A 23,250-nucleotide genomic window follows, 5' to 3' on the forward strand; every position below is an offset into this window, starting at 1 on the left:
TGTGTTTAGAGTGCAGATGTTGTCTCCGGGTGCTTAGATTGGTTACAGTTTGCGTGTGTTTGTATGGGTGCACATGTGTGTTATCACAGGTGCGGGCATTGAGGCGTGTAACCAGTGTGCTGATGGGTACCTGATGGAGGAGTGGAGGTGTGTTTCCTCCTGTAGTGTTGGCTTCTATGCCACGGACAGCAGCCCACAGAAAACTAGTGATGGACCCAGGATATGCAGGAGGTGAGTGAGCTCTGTGTCTTGGTGTAGGTGGATTGTTCATTATTATTATGGCTGGCCTCATTCCAACATGTGTATGATAATCATTTGCTGGATTGCTTTTTTGTCCTATTTTACACATGCGTGTGTTAATACACATGTGTGAATTGTCAGTGCGTTTATTTTGTTGCATATTCCAACTCCCCCTGAGAGTGGGGTCACAGCCAGGGTCTGCCATTTTCCAAGGTGACCCCAGAGCAATTTAAGGTTGTGCCTTTGTAACGGATGTGAAACGGCTAGCTTAGTTAGCGGTGTGCGCTAAATAGCGTTTCAATCGGTTACGTCACTTGCTCTGAGACCTTGAAGTAGTGTTTCCCCTTGCTCTGCAAGGGCCGCGGCTTTTGTGGAGCGATGGGTAACGATGCTTCGAGGGTGACTGTTGTTGATGTGTGCAGAAGGTCCCTGGTTCGCGCCCGGGTATGGGCGAGGGGACGGTTTAAAATTATACTGTTACACCTTCCTCATGTGCACATTGACTGATTTTTCACCTTGGCGATACGAACTAGTGACCTTTCTCTCTCTCTCTTGTGTGTGTGTGTGTGTGTGTGTGTGTGTGTGTGTGTGTGTGTGTGTGTGTGTGTGTGTGTGTGTGTGTGTGTGTGTGTGTGTGTGTGTGTATTTCTGTGCACATGTGTCTGTTTATGTAATCTCAGCCAGTCTGCTGGTACCTCCTCAGGTGTGATTCCAGCTGTCTCACCTGTGTGGGAGCGGGGAAGGGGAACTGCAGCAGCTGTGCTGGTGGATACAGTCTTATGGACAAAGTGTGTATGGTCAGCACTGTCTGTGGTGATGGTCAGTCAATCAATCAATCACTCTCCTTAAACTCACTCGTACAACCCAGTGTCTATTCCAGGGGTGAAAGTAAGGCGGCACGGCATCCTAGCAAAATAAATAGTGGGGGTACACCATACCTTAAAACGTGAGCCTATCACAATTATTAAAACAACATTTTAAAGTAAACTGTAGGCTATTACACCACATCTTATCATTACTGCATGTCAGAGGCAGGAATAATGAGCGAATGGACATGAAAACGTGTTGTGTAGCCTATGCTCCAAAATGCCATGTGGCTCCACGAGAACACAGACATTTTGCCAAGGCAGACCCACACTGAGACGCGCACGGACAGCAGTGGATGCATAAATTCTGGCCTAAAGACATTCGCCAAATGTCATTACACTTTGTGTCGTTTTGTGTAGCAGATGTCTCTTTCCATTCACCACTGTTTGGAGGCTGTAAATACACTACATGACCAAAAGTATGTGGACACGTGCTCGACGAACATCTCATTCCAAAATCATGGGCATTAATATGGAGTTGGTCCCCACTTTGCTGTTATACAGTAACAGCATCCACTCTTCTGGGAAGGCTTTCAACTAGATGTTGGAACATTGCTGCGGGGACTTGCTTCCATTCAGCCACAAGAGCATTAGTGAGGTCGGCGCTGATGTTGGGCGATTAGGCCTGACTCGCAGTCGGTGTTCCAATTCATCACCAAAGGGGTTCGATGGGGTTGAAGTCAGGGCTCTGTGTAAGCCAGTCAAGTTCACAGAATCATCTAGAATGCGCTATAGCGTTAAGATTTCCTTCCACTGGAACTAAGTGGCCTAGCGTTCTCCTGGCGTCCGCCAAACCCTGATTCGGGCGTTGGACTGCCAGATGGTGAAGCGTGATTCATCACTCCACAGAATGTATTCACTGCTCCAGAGTCCCATGGTGACGAGCTTTACCCCACTCCAGCCGACACTTGGCATTGCGCATGGTGATCTTAGGCTTGTGTGCAGCTGATCAGCCATGGAAACCCATTTCATGAAGCTCCCGGCGAACGGTTCTTGTGCTGATGTTGCTTCCAGAGGCAGTTCGAAACTTGGTAGTGAGCGTTGCAACACTCTACGCACTTCAGCACTCCGCAGTCTTGTTCTGTGAGCTTGTGTGGCCTACCACTTCGCGGGTGAGCCACGGTTGCTTCCAGACGTTTCCACTTCACAATAACAGCACTTACAGCGACGAATGAATTCTACTTTCACCCCTGATCTATTCAGATAGTGTATCGTATAGCTACTGTGTTAGTGTAGGTCACACGTTCTATTATTATTACAAAGTAACTATACATAGAAGTAATTAAACGTAATCTGATCAGTTTCCTTTCATTACAAATCAAATATAGTTGTATATGCCTCATCTGCAGTTGCTAGGTACAGCTGGATTCTTACGTTCTGTATTAAAATATTACAGGGTATTTACATTGAATTAGTGCAACGTAAATGTAAAATGTTGTCTTTGTGTTTTGCATGCAGGAGAGTACCAGGATAGCCATGGGAAGTGCCATGCATGTGACGCCACGTGTCTGAAGTGTACAGGCCCAAAGTCCGAGGAATGTATCAGCTGTGGCCCCTCTAGGTAAGTCTATGGTGAGGACTGTATCAACTATGGCCCCTCTAGGTAAGGCTATGGGGAGGACTATATCAGCTGTGAGCCTTCTAGGTAAGTCTATGGTGTCTATGTAAGGCCATGGCGAGGACCGGATCAACTATGGCCCCTCTAGGTAAGTCTATGGCGAGGACCGGATCAACTATGGCCCCTCTAGGTGAGTCTGGTGAGGACTATAACAGCTGTGACCCCTCTAGGTAAAGAGATTTCCATACAAGAAGAGATGGGGCGGAGCAGATTTCCCAAAAATGGAGCAGATTCTTAATTTTCTCCGTCTTGGCTGAGTGGCTTTCACATGCATGAGCACCGTCGATCGCTCCGCCTGGATAGAAGTCCGCCCCCGTCTAGCTGCATTGAAAATGAATGGCATCTCCTCTACCGCTTCATGACTTCAGAGGGAAACTTTGGGATTTTGGCAATGACTCCCTCTATATACATCCACAGAGTTACAGTAGAGTAACTTGTGGATGCCATTTTTATGACACTGTGTCCAGTATGAAGGAAGTTAGAGGTATCATGCTAGCAGTTAACCATAGACTTCCAGTCATTGCCATTGCGCTAACGCTAGTTAGCAATGGCTCACAAAACTACCTCTTGACTTCCCTCATGCTGGACACAGACATAAAATGGTATCGACTCACCTAGAGGGGCCATAGTTGATACAGTCCTAACCATCGACTCACCTAGAAGGTTCACAGCTTATAGTCTTCACCATAGAATAACCAAGAGGGGCCATAGTTGATAAAGGGCTTCGTTGCCAAATCCCAAAGTATCCCTTTAATCTATGGTTAGGATTGTACCATCAGTGGTATCATCTGTGGCCCCTCTAGATGTGTCTATAGTCTGAGAAATGTATAGATATACTGGAGCAGATGTCATAACAAAGAGGTTGATTCAGGTGACATACTGTACAGTTCAGCCTTGAATATAAAATGCTCTCTTCCTGTGTCATCCTGTCTGAGACACTTCTTTTTTACATATAAAAGGTGCATTCTGGTAACTGTACATTCCCTTTTGGAATGTACAGGCAATGTACAAGGCAATTCAAAAGCAGAATTAGCCTAGAGGCAACAAAAAAAAGAGCCAGCACTTTTTACAGGCAATTGAAAGTTCCAGATTGCACCTTTTTTTTAATCGATAGTGCGAGAATCTGGCCATTAAGCAGTTTTTCTACTTATTCAGAGTCAGATGGACTCGTGGTGGATACCATTTTTATGTCTCTGCGTGCAGTTTGAAGCAAGTTGGAGGTAGTTTTGCGAGCCAATGCTTACTGGCGTCAGCGCAATGACTGGAAGTGTACAAGTACCGCTAGCATGCTCCACCGGAAGCACATGTAGTTTAAGAGTTAGGTGCTGTTGCCTCATTGTCTCAGGTCTCTGGATCAGGGTTGCTGCGTGGCTCAGTGTGCCCGGGGGAAGTACCAGTCAGGTGGCCAGTGCCACCTGTGTGACCACACCTGTGCCATGTGCCTGGATGGAGGGCCTGCCAACTGCACCAGCTGTGACACCGGTGAGGGGAAGGGACACCTGTCATTCTAATTGACACAGTCCAGTGGACATGTGCTCTGGCTCTGGGACAACAAACACATTGCACTTTACACCACTAAAAAAACTATGTTTTACGGTAATAGACTAATAGTGTGTGTGTGTGTGTGTGTGTGTGTGTGTGTGTGTGTGTGTGTGTGTGTGTGTGTGTGTGTGTGTGTGTGTGTGTGTGTGTGTGTGTGTGTGTGTGTGTGTGTGTGTGTGTGTGTGTGTGTGTGTGTGTGTGTGTGTGTGTGTGTGTGTGTGTGTGTAACGATTGTGCGTCTGTCTGCCTGCCTGCCATCCATCCCTATGCGTTTCCCTCAGATAAATTCAACATGGACCGCTACTTGTACAAGGGTGGATGTGTCGACGCTTGTCCGGAAGGACATTACCATACCCAGGAGAATAGTTGCGAGGCCTGCCCCGACAACTGCAACCTCTGCTCCTCCGCCACACGCTGCCTGCGCTGTAACTCCTCCTACTACACCACTGATGGAGTCTGCACCCGGCTGGAGTGTGGAGAAGGTGACAGATATATAGCCAGAATGTTGTGTTCTTATGTCATATCTGCCGCTACAGGTATGAACATGAAGAAGAAAGGTCTTTGAAGTATTTCTGTCTCCATAGAGAATTGTAATCCCCCCCCCCCATCTCTCTCTCTCTGACTCACTCTCTCTCGCTCTCTTTGTCTGACTCCCCTCTATCTGTCTGTCTTTCTGTCTCTGCCCCTCTCTCTCCCTCTACAGGTGAGGTGGAGGATCCAGAGTATGATGACTGTATGGCCTGTGAGGAAGGCTGTAAGAAGTGTGTACTGTGTAAGTTAGTCTACCCATGTGAACCCTATCTATCTAACAGTTTGAACACGGTTGGCGAGGGCCACGGGGAGAGGGATAGGATGAGGAGATGTCTGAGTGTAGTTTTTCTCTATTCCTCAGATAACCCCAGGCATTGCCTATCCTGCACTGACGGCTTTTACAAGTAAGTAGAGCAAGGAATAAAAATCTCGTTTTAATCTTAACGAACCCCCCCCCCCCTCCTCCCCTTAATTTATGGAATATCACCTCAATTGTCAATATCTCCATGTGTGATATGTAAATGAATGGGTGATAGGGGAGGAAGACGACACAAATCAACTTCTTGCATTGAGTGTAGATTCCAAGATGGCTGCTACAAGAACTGCCCAGCGAAGACGTTCACCGTAGAGGAGGAGATGACCTGTGTGCCGTGTGATGAAAAGTGCGTCAGCTGTGACGAACATGAGTGTTACTGGTGTGAAACCGACCTCTTCTTATCAGGTAAGGGTTTGGTCGGTGTAACTGTGTGTGTGTGTGTGTGTGTGTGTGTGTGTGTGTGTGTGTGTGTGTGTGTGTGTGTGTGTGTGTGTGTGTGTGTGTGTGTGTGTGTGTGTGTGTGTGTGTGTGTGTGTGTGTGTGTGTGTGTGTGTGTGTGTGTGTGTTCTTGACATGTTTTAAAGTGTGCTCTGTTCCACCCAGAGGGGAAGTGTGTGTGTTGGGGGTTTGTGTGTGTGCGTGCGTGCTTGCGTGTGTGTGTTCTTATGTTTTAAAGTGTGCTCTGTTCCACCCAGAGGGGAAGTGTGTGTGTTGGGGGTTTGTGTGTGTGCTTGTTTGTGTGTGTGTGTGCGTGCGTGCGTGCTTGCGTGTGTGTGTTCTTATGTTTTAAAGTGTGCTCTGTTCCACCCAGAGGGGAAGTGTGTGCCGGAGTGTCCGGACGGTTTCTACGGAGACGAAGACACCCAGGAGTGTGAAGAGTGTCACTCTGACTGTGTGACATGCAGCGGTCCCGACAGTGACGACTGTGTGTCGTGTGAGGAGGGGAAGAGCCGGGAAGAGGGGGAGTGTGTCTCTAAACAGGATTCCTGCCCTGTTAAGACCTTCCTCACTGGTGAGATTTAAAGGATCAATTTACCGAAAAATATATGGATGTTACCACACTGTTAGTGCGTACTTCAGAAATGTATTTCATTACACAAGTTATTGTTAGACGATTACTAATGACCTTGGCACTTCACTTTACCCTGTGAGGGAGTTTGTTACATTAACATTGCACCTTGCTGCAGGAAAGCAATTTAAAAAATGTAACTTTTTAATCCCAACAACTTTAGTACTTGGGTACTGTATAATATTGACTTGTTTGGTCTTTTCTCGTGTTCTTCCCTGCAGGTGAAGGAGAGTGTGAGGCCTGCCATGCCTCCTGTGACTCGTGTTCAGGAGAGGAGAAGAGCCAGTGTAAAACCTGTGCGAAAGGTCTGCCTGACCATATTTCTGCCTGTCAATTTGTCAGAATGTGTGTAGTGTGTGCTCGTCTGTTTCCAGTGAGGTCGCCTTAAACCCTGCGAAAAAGAGAAAGATAAGCACATCCCACTGGTTCAGTTCTGGTCCTGATTGCAGACCGTGACAGTGTGCATGCTTGCGTGTGCGTCTGTGTGTATTCTGACCGTATCCTTCCTGTGCTCCTCCCAGGGCGGTTCCTGTCAGCAGAGCAGGTGTGTGTGTTGAAGTGCCCGGCGAGCTCGTTCGCCGGCCGGCTGAGCGGTGTGTGTGAGCCGTGTCCTCGGGGGTGTGTGCAGTGTGCGGACGAGCATCGCTGCACCCGCTGTCAGGTGGTACGCAAGGCCCCGCTCTACCTGCAAGACGGACAGTGTGTTCGTCAATGCCAGAGGTCAGAGTTCATATGAGTATGGTAAAGGTGATAGCTCGGGATTTAGGCAAAGAGGCCCTTGATCTACTTAGTCAGATGAACTCGTGGATAGCATTTTTATGTAGTCTGTGGCTGCTTGTACGGAGCTTTTGCCCTCGTTCCCGCCCTTCCGGGAAACTGGGTCATGTTTCTGCGCCTGCGTTATTTTACGCACACTATGTAACTACTGCTCACACTCGACCCCTCCCTTCATGTTTCTCTCTTTACTCTTCTGAACCGTGATGTCTCTTCTGATCCACCTATGTCTCTGCCTCGTATTTCTGAACAGCGGAAACAAAAACCCTGCGGTGAGATGAACGAACGTTCCCAAACATACATATTATGAAGGCTATACAACCTCATCCTGTCCGCTGTGACGGGTATTGCAGTTGCACAAGCAGCATACAGTCCCTACACGTTTCATTGGCGCAAAACCAATCAGTGTTTTGTGTCAGGGTGTAGGGTCACCTTTATAGTTGCTGCCATATCGTAGCCACCAGACAGAGTTCCTGAAAAAAGAGCACTACTACTTAGACTGCCTGTCTGCCTCCTGCTTAGCCAATGCGTGCAATGATGATGAAAAATGAACATTTATATCGCTGCTTAGACTTCGTGTCTGTGTCTTGCTGGTGTTTGATATGCTGTCTAGACAGCGGCATGCAACTTCCTGCTTGAGTTTTGTGTTTGCGGCAACAAAAAAAACTATCTGTGTCTTAACCATGCAGAGGCCCTACTAACTGCTATTTTGCTTCTCAATGATCATGCAAGTACTGCACGACTTGGATACCTAGCTGTTCAACTAGGCAGCCGTTCCAGGCAGCCGAGCGTGTATACGGACCGGTGACCGGTAACCAGAGTCTGACAATGGGCGAGTTAATTTTGCGTCGCCCGGTGCACTATAACACCCCTCTTGAAGAAAGAACATGAAAACCGTAAGGATTGTGCCAGGTTTCCTCCTGACCTGACCAGAGTTCAATCTTGGTTCTTATGGTCTGAGAGTCCTTTAGGTGCCTTTTTGCAAACTCCAAGCGGGCTGTCATGTGACTTTAACTGAGGAGTGGCTTCCGTCTAGCCACTCTACCATAAAGGCCTGATTGGTGGAGTGCTGCAGAGATGGTTGTCCTTCTGCACAGAGGAACTCTGGCGCTCTGTCAGTGACCATCAGGTTCTTGGTCACTTCCCTGACCAAGACCCTTCACCCCCGATTGCTCAGTTTGTCCGAGCAGCCAGCTATAGGTAGAGTCTTGGTGGTTCCAAACTTCTTCCATTTAAGAATGATGGAGGCCACTGTTTACTTGGGGACCTTCAATGCTGCAGAAATGTTTTGGGACCCTTCTCCAGATCTGTGCCTCGACACAATCCTGTTTCGGAGCTCGACAGTCAATTTCTTCAACCCCTATAGACAGATGTGTGCCAATTAATTGAATTTACCACAGGTTTACTCCAACCAAGTTGTAGAAACATTTCAAGGATGATCATTGGAAACAGGATGCACCTGACCTCAATTTCGAGTCTCATAGCAAAGGGTCTGAATACTTTATTTTTTTATTTTTTTCATTTGACAAACATTTCTAAAAACCTGTTTTCACGTTGTCGTTTTGGGGTATTATGTGTAGATTGATTTTAGAATAAGGCTGCAATGTAAAAAAAAAATCCATCTTTCATCTTGCTCCTAGAAACTCCCAGAGTCTGCAGGTTTCTGTTCCAACCCAGGGCTCATACACCATTTTGATCATGATTCATTGCTCCTCTCCCCACACATCATTGCTGTGGAAAATGATGATATATTGTATGACATGGTGATGTATTCACCTCTTTATCTAAATGGCGTGTATATCTTTCATTTTACAGAACTGGAGTGCCTGCTGAACTCTACTGTACCTACTCAAACCCTCTCAGTTGTCATGACAGCTTTCCCGGAGATGCTCTTCTCCATCACAATGTCGTGGATTGACTCCAATTGCTCACTCCCCCTTGTGGATTTAGAAGCTTTGGATTGGTCTAGGCAATTTACACCATACTTCTACCACCAGTCCACGAGAGGGAGTGAACGAGTGCACACTTTGGGGAGAAGGGTAGAGAATGATCCCGGGAACCCCAGTGTGCAACTTAACGTCCTTTCTGCTGTGATCTCCCACTGTGTACTTTTAGTGGGTATGCAGCGGGCCAGGTGTGTCGCGGCTGTGCGACAGGATGTGCCTCCTGTGAGAAAAATGGCACCCACTGTCTGAGCTGTGTGGAGCCCTTCTTTCTGTACCAACACCAGTGTGTGGAGGCCTGCCCGCCTGCACACACGCTCAGAGACGGGGAGTGTCAGCACTGTCCCACAGCCTGCCAGGAGTGTAGCCCCAACAGCGAGTGCACAGGTGAGACACACACAGATGAGAGTAGTGATGGCATATTTGTCATTTATTAAGGATCCCAATTACAGGTCTACTCTTCCTGGTGTCCAGCAACATTAAGGCAGTTTATGTACCATTTCAATATGACATGACATTGCATTTCGTGACACTTTTCACAACATATAAAGTGTGTTCCCTCAGGCCACTACTCTACTATCACATATCTACAGTCTATGTGTACGTGGGTGTAGAGGGCGTCTTATCATGTGTATGTGTGTCTCTTCACAGTCTCCGCCGTTCCATAAGGTGTATATTTCTATCTGTTTAAAAAAAAATAGAGTCTACTGTTTGTGGGATAGAGTTCCATGTAGCCATGGCACTATGTAGTAATGTGTGCCTCCCATAATCTGTTCTGGACTGTTCTGTTCTGCTCTGGAGGCATGTCTTTGTGGGGTACTCATGGGGTGTCTGAGCTGTGTGCTAGTAGTTTAGACAGCTCGGTGCATTCAGCATGTCAACACTTCTTACAAGAAAACAAGTAGTGATGAAGTCAATCTCTCCTCCAATTACATGCATATTTACATGCATGTTGTTAATATTAGCTCTCTGTGTACATTTAAGGGGCAGTCCTGCTGCCCTGTTCTGAGCCAATTTTTCGAGGTCCCTCTTTGTGGCACCTGACCACATGACTGAACAGCACACCAGGTGTGACAAAACTAGAGCCCGTAAGACCTGCCTTGTTGATAGTGTTGTTAAAAAGGACAGACTTGACCATGACAGTTTACAATCTAGGGTTTCTCCAAGCACTTTAGTCACCTCAAATTGCTAAATTTCCACGTTATTTATTTCAAGATTTAGTTGAGGTTTAGGGTTTAGTGAATGATTTGTCTCAAATACAATGCTTTTAGTTTTTTAAATATTTATTCCTTGCCACCCATTATGAAACGAACTGCAGCTCTTTGATAAGGGTTGCAGTGATTTCACTCACTGCAGTAGCTGATGTGTATAGTGTTGTCGTCCGCATACATAGACACACTGGCTTTACTCAAGGCCAGTGGCATGTCATTCGTAAAAATTGAAAAAGTAAGGGGCCTAGACAGCTGCCCTGGGGAATTCCTGATTCTACCTGGATTATGTTGGAGAGGCTTCCATTCAAGAACACCCTCTGTGTTCGGTTAGACCGGTAACTCTTTATCTACAAAATAGCAGGGGGTGTAAAGCCGTAACAAATACGTTTTTCCATCAGCAGACTATGATCGATAATGTCAAAAGCCGCACTGAAGTGTAACGAAATGGCTCCTACAATCTTTTTATCTTCAATTTCTCTCAGTAATTTGTGTAAATGCCGTGCTTCTAAATGTCTTTCCCTATAAGCGTGCTGACATTTTTTTCACCACTTACACACTCACAGAATTTTAAATGCTTGTCTTTCATAATTTCATCAGTTATAGTGGCAGCGTTTGTTGCTGGCATGCCATGCCTAAATTTGCTAATCTTGCCAATTAAAAAAAAAGAATTAAAGTAAATGCCTATCAGTGGGTTATGTGATGAATGAATGATGAAATGGAGTTGTTTGCCTTTTTGCCCCAAATTTAATTTAAGGTGCTCCAAAAGCTTTTTACTATCATTCTTTATATCATGTATCTTTGTTTCATAGTATAGTTTCTTCTTTTTATTCAGTTTAGTCACAGGACTTCTCAATTTGCAGTACGTTTGCCAATCGGTTGTGCAGCCAGACTTATTTGCCATTCCTTTTGCTTCATCCCTCTCAACCATAACATTTTTCAATTCCTCATCAATCCAAGGGGATTTAAAGGTTTTTAGCCATTTTCTTCATGGGTGCATGCTTATTATTAACTTCAATAAGCAATTTCATAAATGTGTCAAGTGCAGCATCTGGTTGCTCCGGATTACACACCATCAACAACATAGGTATCACTACAAAACGTCTTCTATGACCTCTTATACACTATATCCAGCTTTTGGAACTTTGGTTTTCCTAGATATGGCTACTATATTGTGATCACTATATCCAATGGATTTGGATACTGCTTTAAAGCACATTTCTACAGCATTAGTAAAGATGTGCTCAATATATGTTGATGATTTCATTCCTGTGCTGTTTGTAACGACCCTGGTAGGTTGACTGATCATCTGGACCAGGTTGCAGACACCAGTTACAGTTTGAAGCAGCTTTGAGGAAAGCCAGTCAATATTTAAATCACCCAGGAAATATACCTCTCTGTTGATGTCACATACGTTATCAGGATAAAGGGCAAAGAGAGAGAAATAAATATAAAAATCAATAGGTAGCCAGACAGGGAACAAGAAATTCCCTATCTTAATCCATCAGTCTCCTTTCTCTCTCTCCCTCTCTCCATTCCTCCCTCCCTCGCCTCCTTCCCAGGCTGTGAGGAGTACCACTTCCTCTACGAGGGCCGCTGTGTGACGGACTGTCCCGAGAGGTTCTTCCAGGACTCTGAGCAGGGCGTGTGTGTCCGCTGTCACCTTGACTGTGCCCAGTGTGACGGTCCGGATGGGGACGACTGTGACTCCTGTGCAGACCCAGAGGCCACCCTGCACAACGGAGCCTGTCTGCCAAACTGCCCCTCCCACACCTACAGGGACAGCAGGACTGGGCAGTGCAAAGGTGAGGAGGCTTGGATCTTGACACAGTGGTTCCCAAGCATTTTAGGACTGAGATCCCCTGAAACCCTTGGAAAGTTTAATGTGACCCACCAAATAAAGAAAGCCAACCATAAGGGGGAAAGTATGCACTTCTCCAGTGTACTATAGGTCATCTAGACTCTTGACTAGGTCATCTAGATTCCATGCAACCCAGTGCTGTGGCGTATCTGGTTTCTGTGTGATATCTCGTTTCTCTGTGTCAACTTTTTCCAGACTGTGATGGCTCCTGTCTTACGTGCTCGGGGCCCCACGCTGGCTCCTGCTCCAGCTGCAGAGAGGGCCAGAGACTGGACGCCCATGGGCAGTGTGACCCCCTGGTTAACAGGTGCAACCCCCGCCACTACACTGGAGAATGCCACCCATGCCACAAGTACTGCCAGCAGTGCAATGGGCCGGGCAAGAGCCACTGTCTGAGCTGCAACCAGAACCATTTTATACTGAGTGAGTGGAGTCATTCTCATTCCTCAACCCTTGATCATACAGTGTTCCGCTAGCTGTGGATAAGACCATGCTAAGTGCAATGCTAAGAATAGAAGAGAAGAGGACAAAACAGTCACTGAAAGTCGTTTTTGGTTTAGAACAAGGGGTGACAAACTCATTTTGTCATGTTGGCCGCATTCGGTTTTCATTGGGGTCCGGAGGGCGACAGTGATAATATGTTATATTTCCTTGCCGTCAAAATTGGCTAAAAAAAATATTATTCTATCCATCGTTCTTGGAATTAAAAATGCTCCCCCGGCTGTCTAGTAATTATTAGCATGCTGGACAGTCAAGAAACTGTTTGAATATAGGTCCATTATCATTTCTACACAGTTTCGATTTGGTTTTAGTCTTTTTAAAGTATATTGAGTTAGTTCCCCCCCCTATTTTTTGCTCAAACCCCTGCCAGCCAGATTAGACCCTGTGTTTGACACCTCTGGTTTAGATGTTTAATTCATGAGTAGCAAATTTAACAAACAGACACTTTTCCATGCCAGCCGTCGTGATCGGTAATTGTTAATTTTGCCTGAGCCACCATTTCATGTGTGTGTGTGTGTGTGTGTGTGTGTGTGTGTGTGTGTGTGTGTGTGTGTGTGTGTGTGTGTGTGTGTGTGTGTGTGTGTGTGTGTGTGTGTGTGTGTGTGTGTGTGTGTGTGTGTGTGTGTGTGTGTGTGTGTGTGTGTGTAGATGGTACCTGTATGGACTTCTGTCCTACTGGGTTCTACCAAGATGAGTCAAGCCAGAGATGTGAAGGCTGCCACCCAGCCTGTCTCACCTGCATGGGCAGACACAGCCACGAGTGTCTCAGTTGCAAGGACCACCTATTCAGAGAGGGCAAGGAGTGTGTGGACACCTGCCAACCAAGGTTTAATTATAGCGTTGTTATTTAGTTGTCACTTTGACTTTGGAAGATAATGTTATGATATGGTTGCTTAGTTATTTGATCCATTTTTATTTGATCCAAAACAACTTATATTATTTATGACAGTTCTATCATTTATGAACAGTTAACATTAACTCCAGTATATGTGGCTCATGTACAGCAACTCACAAACACAACATTTTAGCGTTGTATCACCATGCTCCGTCGGACCAACGGAGTCTGGGCAGACCATCCATCATATTGTGTTGTTTCACTCGCACTCGTGTCTTCTGTGCTGTGTAATATATTGAGACCTCAGACAACAGGTACAGTCCATTGAATAACAATGGAGCTCACGACTGAGATTGAAATGGCCTTTCATATGAATGTTAAGTAGACCAGATAGTATTTGAGCAGGAGTGATTGAGACGGTCACATGTAATGTGCTGTTCAATTGATGGCCAGTTTAAATATCTCAAAGAGGCTACAAAAGGCACACAAATGGTAAAAACGCATATTTATTGCTGTGATGTTTCCCAAACACACAGCTATAAGCATTGGGACACACCACTGACAGTGCATTCACAAAGTATTCAGACCCCTTGACTTTTTCAAGCCTTGTTCTAAAATGTGTTAAAGAATTGTTTTCACTCATCAATTTACACACAATACCTCATAATGACAAAGCATGAACAGGTTTTTAAACAATATAAAACTGAAGTATCACATTTACATAAGTATTCAGACCCTTCACTCAGTACTTTGTTGAACGCACCTTTGGCAGCGATTACAGCCTCGAGTCTTCTTGAGTGTGACGCTACAATCTGTATTTGGGGAGTTTCTCCCATTCTTCTCTGCAGATTGTCTCAAGCTCTGTCGGGTTGGATGGGGAGTTTCGCTGCACAGCTATTTTCAGGTCTCTCCAGAAATGTTAGATCGGTTTCAAGTTTGGGCTCTGTCTGGGCCACTCAAGGACATTCAGAGACTTGTCCCGAAGCCACTCCTGTGTTGTCTTGGCTGTGTGCTTACGGTCGTGGTCTTTGCCCCCAGTCTGAGGTCCTGAGCACTCTGGAGCAGATTTTTATCAAGGATCTCTCTGTACTTTGTTCCGTTCATCTTTCCCTCAATCCTGACTAGTCTCCCAGTCCCTGCTGCTGAAAAACATCCCCACAGCATGATGCTGCCACCACCATGCTTCAACGTAGGGATGATGCCAGGTTTTCTCCAGACGAGATGCTTGGCATTCAGGCCAAAGAGTTCAATATTGGTTTCATCAGACCAGAGAATCTTGTTTCTCAAGGTCTGAGTCATTTAGGTGCCTTTTGGCAAAGTCGAAACGGGCTGTCATTGTTCTTTTACTGAGGAGTGGCTTCCGTCTGGTCACTCTACCATCAAGGCTTGATTGGTGGAGAGCTGCAGAGATGGTTGTCCTGGAAGGTTCTCCCATCTCCACAGAGGAACTCTGGAGCTCTGTCAGAGTGACCATCGGGTTCTTGGTCACCTCCCTGACCAAGGCTCTTCTCCCTCGATTACTCAGTGTGGCCGAGCGGCCAGCTCTAGGAAGAGTTTTGGTGTTTCCAATCTTCTTTCATTTATGAATGATGGAGGCCACTGTGTTATTCAGGATCTTCAATGCTGCAGAAGTGTTTTGGTACCCTTCCTTAGATCTATGCCTCGACACAATCCTGTCTCTCATGGCTTACCTTTTTGCTCTGATATGAACTGTCAACTGTCGGACCTTATATAGACAGATGTGTGCCAATCAATTAAATTTACCACAGGTGGACTCCAATGAAGTTGTAGAAACATCTCAAGGATGATCAATGGAAACAGGATGCTCCTGAGCTCAAATAAAGTATTTGTGTTTAATTTTAATACATTTGGAAAAAATGTAAACTTGTTTTCGCTTTGTCATTATGGTATATTGTGTGTAGATTGATGAGGGGAAACATTTATTTCATACATTTTAGAATAAGGCTGTAATGTAACAAAATGTGGACAAAGGGGTCTGAATACTTTCCTTATGTCAGTTAAGATGGTGTCCTATGGAGACATAACATGCACAGTTTGAGCTACTCCAGGAAGTAACCTTGCAGGCTAGCTCATTGCTGCCACTTCTCATTGAGTAACTCCAATTGAAGTCGGACCAGTGTACTGCAGGCTGCCATTAGCAACTATATTATTATGATGGGTGTCCCTGTCTGACTGTTTCGCAGTCACTATGGAAACATGACCTCGAGGACGTGTGAGAGGTGTGACCCAAGCTGCGGTGAGTGTTCCGGGGGCAGGGCTGATGGCTGTCTGAACTGTGCAGATGGACTGCTCTACCTGAGGAAACAGGGACACTGTCACTCCAGCTGTCCCCAGGGCCACTATCAGGACAGCCAGCACCACACCTGTGAGCCCTGTCACTCGAGCTGCAGAACCTGCTCAGGTAGGGAGGACAAGAGACGTGTGTGTGTGTGTGTGTGTGTGTGTGTGTGTGTGTGTGTGTGTGTGTGTGTGTGTGTGTGTGTGTGTGTGTGTGTGTGTGTGTGTGTGTGTGTGTGTGTGTGTGTGTGTGTGTGTGTGTGTGTGTGTGTGTGTGTGTGTGTGTGTGTGTGTGTCTGAGTCATTTTTTCACAGTTGGATCACAAGATACTTTGAAACCCAGTCAATACTTGTTACCATAATCATGAAGGGGCTGTTTCCCGGACCTGGACCCAGATTAAGCCTATTCCAGGACTGAAAGGTACTTTCGATGGAGATTTTTCATTGAGTATGCATTTTAGTCCAGAATTAGCCTTATTCTGGTCTGGGAAAAGTACATCAATCTGTTTTTGGCATTCACAAGTGATTGAATATCGACCTATTCCTAAAACAGAGAACGACGAGACAGATTTCCCAGTTAGCACATCTGATTCCTTAGAAGTTGTGGGAACGTATGTTTTTCGTTTCCCATTGGTTCTGGGAACAAAGCCATAAGTTTCCTGACCGGTAAAACAAAACGTTCTGAGAATGGAAGTGAACATTTTTCCCTGTTTTGGGAACGTACATTTTTAGGTTGCAGTGGGGTTCTGAGAATGTTTCACTATCGTTCCCAAAACCTTTCCTGGGACGTTTTTTAAATGTTCTGAGAATGGAAATTATAGGTGGTTTTAAGGTATTTAAATTACGTTCTGAGAACGTTTCAATAACACTGTTAGCTTAGTTTGGGTTAATTGTTTTAACCTTCAAGCACAGAAGGGACACATGAAAATGTGTTTGCTTAGGCATTAATCATGCAAACACATTTATTTTTTCACTGTGGCACAGTGTCAGTGAAATTCAAACTTTTGATCTTCTGTTCTGTATCCATGGAATTAGTCAGTAGAATTCTTTTTTTATTTTTACTCATTCAAAGCTGTTAATTTTAGCCTATTCAAATAGACCCCATTTTCAACAGAAACAAGCGCTCCTTAAGAATTTGGTTGATGATTCTTAAAGTGTTCTTTGAATCTTAATAAAGTTTTCTTGTGTTTTTTTTATGGTAAGTTTTCTTAATGTTCTGGGAACATGACTTTAACTAGAACCACGAGGAAACATGCAGAAAACATTATGCTAAAGTACTGAAATTCCCAACCAGCTCTCACAGTCTCCGAGTTCACATTCTTCACATTTCTCAGTGTTTCTAAAGTTACGTTAAGACATTAACTTAATGTTTAAGGTAAGGGTTAAGGTTTGGGATAGGCTAAAACCAACAATTAAAACAACTTTGTATCACTGGATTCAAACATGCAATCTTTGGCACCAGAGTCAGATGCTTAGGCATTAACTCCAAATGTTTTAAGGTTAGGGTTAAGTTTAGGCATTTACGCCAAAATCTTAAGGTTAGGCATTCATTCTGAATGGTTAAGGTTTGGGATAGGCTTAAAACACATCTCAAAAACAACTTTCTATCGCAGGATTTGAAGGTGCAACCTTTGGAACCAAAGGCAGATGCTTACGCCCATCTGCCATCCCCGCCCACAATGCCCTAGCAAAACCAGAACCATAACAGAGTAACAAGAGTTCACTAATGCCCCTAGTGGCCGGTTTCCACGTCATTCCCCGACATCTTCAGACATGGATGGATGTTGAATACTGATTTGTGTGGCCCGACTGGAAATTCCCGCAGAAGAAAGTTGTTTCTTAATAATCTCTGAATGTTCTGAGAACATGGCTTTAAATAGAACCGTGAGGAAACCTGTAGAAAACGTTATCCAGAAAGATTGAAATTCCCTCAGGAGAATGAACATTCTCTGAACTATTTGTCAACATTTCCTAGTGTCAAACCATTGGGAGAATGTTCTTAGAACATGACCAAAATTTAAATGAAACGTAACCGCGTTTGAACTTTTTAAGAAAAGTCTGTTCAAGTAATGAAATACCAAGAACATTTTTGTTTTTGTCAAACGTGTTGAGAAGCCAAGCATCTATCCTGCATCATTCCCAGAAAGTTGTATGCAAAATAACCATAGGACAACCACACTCTCACCAAGCTCTCAGAAACATATGGTTCTCAGAATGTTATCTGTTTGCATTTACATTTACATTTAAGTCATTTAGCAGACGCTCTTATCCAGAGCGACTTACAAATTGGTGCATTCACCTTATGACATCCAGTGGGACAGTCACTTAACAATAGTGCATCTAAAACTTAGGGGGGGTGGGGTGAGAGGGATTACTTATCCTATCCTAGGTATTCCTTAAAGAGGTGGGGTTTCAGGTGTCTCCGGAAGGTGGTGATTGACTCCGCTGTCCTGGCGTCGTGAGGGAGTTTGTTCCACCATTGGGGGGCCAGGGCAGCGAACAGTTTTGACTGGGCTGAGCGGGAGCTGTACTTCCTCAGTGGTAGGGAGGCGAGCAGGCCAGAGGTGGATGAACGCAGTGCCCTTGTTTGGGTGTAGGGCCTGATCAGAGCCTGGAGGTACTGAGGTGCCGTTCCCCTCACAGCTCCGTAGGCAAGCACCATGGTCTTGTAGCGGATGCGAGCTTCAACTGGAAGCCAGTGGAGAGAGCGGAGGAGCGGGGTGACGTGAGAGAACTTGGGAAGGTTGAACACCAGACGGGCTGCGGCGTTCTGGATGAGTTGAAGGGGTTTAATGGCACAGGCAGGGAGCCCAGCCAACAGCGAGTTGCAGTAATCCAGACGGGAGATGACAAGTGCCTGGATGAGGACCTGCGCCGCTTCCTGTGTGAGGCAGGGTCGTACTCTGCGGATGTTGTAGAGCATGAACCTACAGGAACGGGCCACCGCCTTGATGTTGGTTGAGAACGACAGGGTGTTGTCCAGGATCACGCCAAGGTTCTTGGCGCTCTGGGAGGAGGACACAATGGAGTTGTCAACCGTGATGGCGAGATCATGGAACGGGCAGTCCTTCCCCGGGAGGAAGAGCAGCTCCGTCTTGCCGAGGTTCAGCTTGAGGTGGTGATCCGTCATCCACACTGATATGTCTGCCAGACATGCAGAGATGCGATTCGCCACCTGGTCATCAGAAGGGGGAAAGGAGAAGATTAATTGTGTGTCGTCTGCATAGCAATGATAAGAGAGACCATGTGAGGTTATGACAGAGCCAAGTGACTTGGTGTATAGCGAGAATAGGAGAGGGCCAAGAACAGAGCCCTGGGGGACACCAGTGGTGAGAGCGCGTGGTGAGGAGACAGATTCTCGCCACGCCACCTGGTAGGAGCGACCTGTCAGGTAGGACGCAATCAAGCGTGGGCCGCGCCGGAGATGCCCAACTCGGAGAGGGTGGAGAGGAGGATCTGATGGTTCACAGTATCGAAGGCAGCCGATAGATCTAGAAGGATGAGAGCAGAGGAGAGAGAGTTAGCTTTAGCAGTGCGGAGCGCCTCCGTGATACAGAGGAGAGCAGTCTCAGTTGAATGACTAGTCTTGAAACCTGACTGATTTGGATCAAGAAGGTCATTCAGAGAGAGATAGCGGGAGAGCTGGCCAAGGACGGCACGTTCAAGAGTTTTGGAGAGAAAAGAAAGAAGGGATACTGGTCTGTAATTGTTGACATCGGAGGGATCGAGTGTAGGTTTTTTCAGAAGGGGTGCAACTCTCGCTCTCTTGAAGACGGAAGGGACGTAGCCAGCGGTCAGGGATGAGTTGATGAGCGAGGTGAGGTAAGGGAGAAGGTCTCCGGAAATGGTCTGGAGAAGAGAGGAGGGGATAGGGTCAAGCGGGCAGGTTGTTGGGCGGCCGGCCGTCACAAGACGCGAGATTTCATCTGGAGAGAGAGGGGAGAAAGAGGTCAGAGCACAGGGTAGGGCAGTGTGAGCAGAACCAGCGGTGTCGTTTGACTTAGCAAACGAGGATCGGATGTCGTCGACCTTCTTTTCAAAATGGTTGACGAATTCATCTGCAGAGAGGGAGGGGGGGGGGAGGGGCGGAGGATTCAGGAGGGAGGAGAAGGTGGCAAAGAGCTTCCTAGGGTTAGAGGCAGATGCTTGGAATTTAGCGTGGTAGAAAGTGGCTTTAGCAGCAGAGACAGAGGAGGAAAATGTAGAGAGGAGGGAGTGAAAGGATGCCAGGTCCGCAGGGAGGCGAGTTTTCCTCCATTTCCGCTCGGCTGCCCGGAGCCCTGTTCTGTGAGCTCGCAATGAGTCATCGAGCCACGGAGCGGGAGGGGAGGACCGAGCCGGCCTGGAGGATAGGGGACATAGAGAGTCAAGGGATGCAGAGAGGGAGGAGAGGAGGGTTGAGGAGGCAGAATCAGGAGATAGGTGGGAGAAGGTTTGAGCGGAGGGAAGAGATGATAGGATGGAAGAGGAGAGAGTAGCGGGGGAGAGAGAGCGAAGGTTGGGACGGCGCGATACCATCCGAGTAGGGGCAGTGTGGGAGGTGTTGGATGAGAGCGAGAGGGAAAAGGATACAAGGCAGTGGTCGGAGACTTGGAGGGGAGTTGCAATGAGGTTAGTGGAAGAACAGCATCTAGTAAAGATGAGGTCGAGCGTATTGCCTGCCTTGTGAGTAGGGGGAAGGTGAGAGGGTGAGGTCAAAAGAGGAGAGGAGTGGAAAGAAGGAGGTAGAGAGGAAAGAGTCAAAGGTAGACGTGGGGAGGTTAAAGTCGCCCAGAACTGTGAGAGGTGAGCCGTCCTCAGGAAAGGAGCTTATCAAGGCATCAAGCTCATTGATGAACTCTCCGAGGGAACCTGGAGGGCGATAAATGATAAGGATGTTAAGCTTGAAAGGGCTAGTAACTGTGACAGCATGGAATTCAAAGGAGGCGATAGACAGATGGGTAAGGGGAGAAAGAGAGAATGACCACTTGGGAGAGATGAGGATCCCGGTGCCACCACCCCGCTGACCAGACGCTCTCGGGGTGTGCGAGAACACGTGGGCGGACGAAGAGAGAGCAGTAGGAGTAGCAGTGTTGTCTGTGGTGATCCATGTTTCCGTCAGTGCCAAGAAGTCGAGGGACTGGAGGGAGGCATAGGCTGAGATGAACTCTGCCTTGTTGACCGCAGATTGGCAGTTCCAGAGGCTACCGGAGACCTGGAACTCCACGTGGGTCGTGCGCGCTGGGACCACCAGAGTAGGATGGCCGCGGCCACGCGGTGAGGAGCGTTTGTATGGTCTGTGCAGAGAGGAGAGAACAGGGATAAACAGACACATAGTTGACAGGCTACAGAAGAGGCTACGCTAATGCAAAGGAGATTGGAATGACAAGTGGACTACACGTCTCGAATGTTCAGAAAGTTAAGCTACGTAGCAAGAATCATATTGACTAAAATGATTAAAATGATACAGTACTGCTGAAGTAGGCCAGCTGGCAGTGGGTGCGTTGTTGACACTACACTAATCAAGTCGTTCCGTTGAGTGTAATAGTTTCTGCAGTGTTGCTATTCGGGGGCTAGCAGGCTAGCTAGCAGTGTTGTTTACGTTACGTTGCGTTAAAAGAACGACAATAGATGGCTAGCGAACCTAGAAAATCGCTCTAGACTACACAATTATCTTTGATACAAAGACGGCTATGTAGCTAGCTAAGTAGCTAGCTACGATCAAACAAATCAAACCGTTGTACTGTAATGAAATGAAGTGAAAATGTGATACTACCTGTGAATGCGACCGGGTAGTTGAGTTCTATACAGAAGACGTTGGCTAGCGTTGGCTAGCTAGCAGAGTCACCTACGTTAAGGACGACAAATAGCTGGCTAGCTAACCTCGGTAAATGGCTAGCTAACCTCGGTAAATTAAGATAATCACTCTAAGACTACACACTCTAAACCTAAACAACACAATTATCTTGGATACGATGATACGAAGACAGCAAAGACAGCTATGTAGCTAGCTAACACTAAACTAATCAAGTCGTTCAGTTGAGTGTAATAGTTTCTCCAGTGCAGCTAATCAGTGGACGTTAGCTAGCTGGCTAGTGAAGACTACGTTAGGACGGCGAAATACGATAATTACGCAATTATCTTTGATACAAAGACGGCTATGTAGCTAGCTGAGAAGAAATTGCTAAGATAAGACAAATCAAACCGTTGTGATATAATGAAATATAATGAAAAAGTTATACTACCCGTGGGAGCGTGGGAGCGAAGTGCAGATGCGACCACTCGCTCCAACCGGAACCGGAATACTCACGAATACTGACTGTTTGCTGAGTTGTGTCTTTAAATTGACTAACTAAATCCAACAGGAAAAAAACAAAAACAATGCACTGGCATGTCATGCCATCTACGCTACAGTCCAAGTGCCCAACAATGTAATTGTCCCATATTTCCAGGAAAAGGATCTCAGGCGTGTGACTTGTGTCACATGGGCTACACGCTGTCAGACGGAATGTGTGAGTCCCACTGCAACATGGGTCAATACCCCGTGCTACAGGTAACCACGAATACCCATTACTCACCACTCACCATCTCTGTACTGTATAATGTGCTTCATGTTAGTCACATATGTCAGGCTTGACACTGATGTCAATGAGTCACAAAAAAAGTTGCATACGTCCTGATGTCAATGCAGAAATGAGTGCAGTGTTAAATGACTGATTTAACTTAAACGTGTTTGATCGATAGTTGTTAGTGTTGTTTGGCTGGAGAACGGTACCTCGTTACCGGGTAGAAATGTGCCCCTAGTTAAAAGGCAGGTTTGTGGCTCTCAAGGACCGGTGCTCTGCACCCTTGACTTAAACTTACCTTGTCCTTTCACATCTGCACATGTGCATTATAGCATGTAGCGGGGCTAGGAGTTAGAGGTGGGGCCTGTGTGCTGATTCCTCACATCTTCTCTCCTTGACTCCCTCTCAAAACACATTGGAGAAGGTCCAAGGGGAGAAATATTCTGAGGAGGAGGCAGGGAAGAGGACACGAGGATAGAGAATTGAGACTCACCCCCTGTTTCTTTGTCGAGTTATCATTTACATTACATTTACATTTAAGTCATTTAGCAGACGCTCTTATCCAGAGCGACTTACAAATTGGTGCATTCACCTTATGACAAGGAAAATAGTTTTGAGATTCACCCTGTTTGTGTGACAGCCTGTCCACTTGTGGTCTTCTGGCCAGGATTGTGAGGACTGTGACGGTTCCTGTCTGGACTGTCGCGGACCTGGTCCATACAACTGCACCATTTGTCCTGCCCATGCCATCCTCACAGCCGGGGGACGCTGTCTGCTCTGCTGTCAGAACGACATGCTAGTAGAGGGAGATTCCAAAGCGCAGCAGCAGCAGCAGCAAGAATGCTGCAACTGCACTGAGACAAGAGGTGGGCTCAGGGCTCTGTTCCAATATACAGACCAGCATACCCCTTAGAATGAAGCAGACCAGAGTTCAAATACTATAACATTCAAAGTACTTTAGCTGTGCTTGATTGAACTTACCTGGTGCTGTCGAACAGATAGAAAAGTGCAAACCTCACCCATCTGGCAATCCAGCCATGGTTAAAGCAAACACTAAGAGGATTGGAACGATTTGATTTAAACCCAGGTCTGGAATGAGTTTA

The 23,250-nt window shown here is 46.3% G+C and overlaps 1 protein-coding gene across 2 annotated transcripts in view; it reads left to right on the forward strand.

Annotated features, from left to right (window-relative positions):
• Positions 1–23,250, forward strand: part of pcsk5a (proprotein convertase subtilisin/kexin type 5a) — a 42,662-nt gene that overhangs the window by 17,157 nt on the left and 2,255 nt on the right. The window contains exons 19-36 of one of the 2 annotated variants that reach the window (XM_046369588.1): positions 90–231; positions 944–1,059; positions 2,565–2,667; positions 4,070–4,206; positions 4,548–4,748; positions 4,970–5,038; positions 5,159–5,201; positions 5,376–5,518; positions 5,925–6,125; positions 6,404–6,487; positions 6,704–6,902; positions 9,072–9,286; positions 11,670–11,912; positions 12,164–12,391; positions 13,118–13,295; positions 15,509–15,726; positions 22,034–22,134; positions 22,788–23,013. In XM_046369588.1, the coding sequence (XP_046225544.1) occupies positions 90–231; positions 944–1,059; positions 2,565–2,667; positions 4,070–4,206; positions 4,548–4,748; positions 4,970–5,038; positions 5,159–5,201; positions 5,376–5,518; positions 5,925–6,125; positions 6,404–6,487; positions 6,704–6,902; positions 9,072–9,286; positions 11,670–11,912; positions 12,164–12,391; positions 13,118–13,295; positions 15,509–15,726; positions 22,034–22,134; positions 22,788–23,013 (2,847 nt within the window). The remainder of the gene's footprint in view (positions 1–89; positions 232–943; positions 1,060–2,564; positions 2,668–4,069; positions 4,207–4,547; positions 4,749–4,969; positions 5,039–5,158; positions 5,202–5,375; positions 5,519–5,924; positions 6,126–6,403; positions 6,488–6,703; positions 6,903–9,071; positions 9,287–11,669; positions 11,913–12,163; positions 12,392–13,117; positions 13,296–15,508; positions 15,727–22,033; positions 22,135–22,787; positions 23,014–23,250) is intronic. The other variant, XM_046369589.1, reaches the window with a different exon arrangement.

Source organism: Oncorhynchus gorbuscha, linkage group LG11 (genome assembly GCF_021184085.1).
Source record: "Oncorhynchus gorbuscha isolate QuinsamMale2020 ecotype Even-year linkage group LG11, OgorEven_v1.0, whole genome shotgun sequence".
Lineage (NCBI taxonomy): Eukaryota > Metazoa > Chordata > Actinopteri > Salmoniformes > Salmonidae > Oncorhynchus > Oncorhynchus gorbuscha.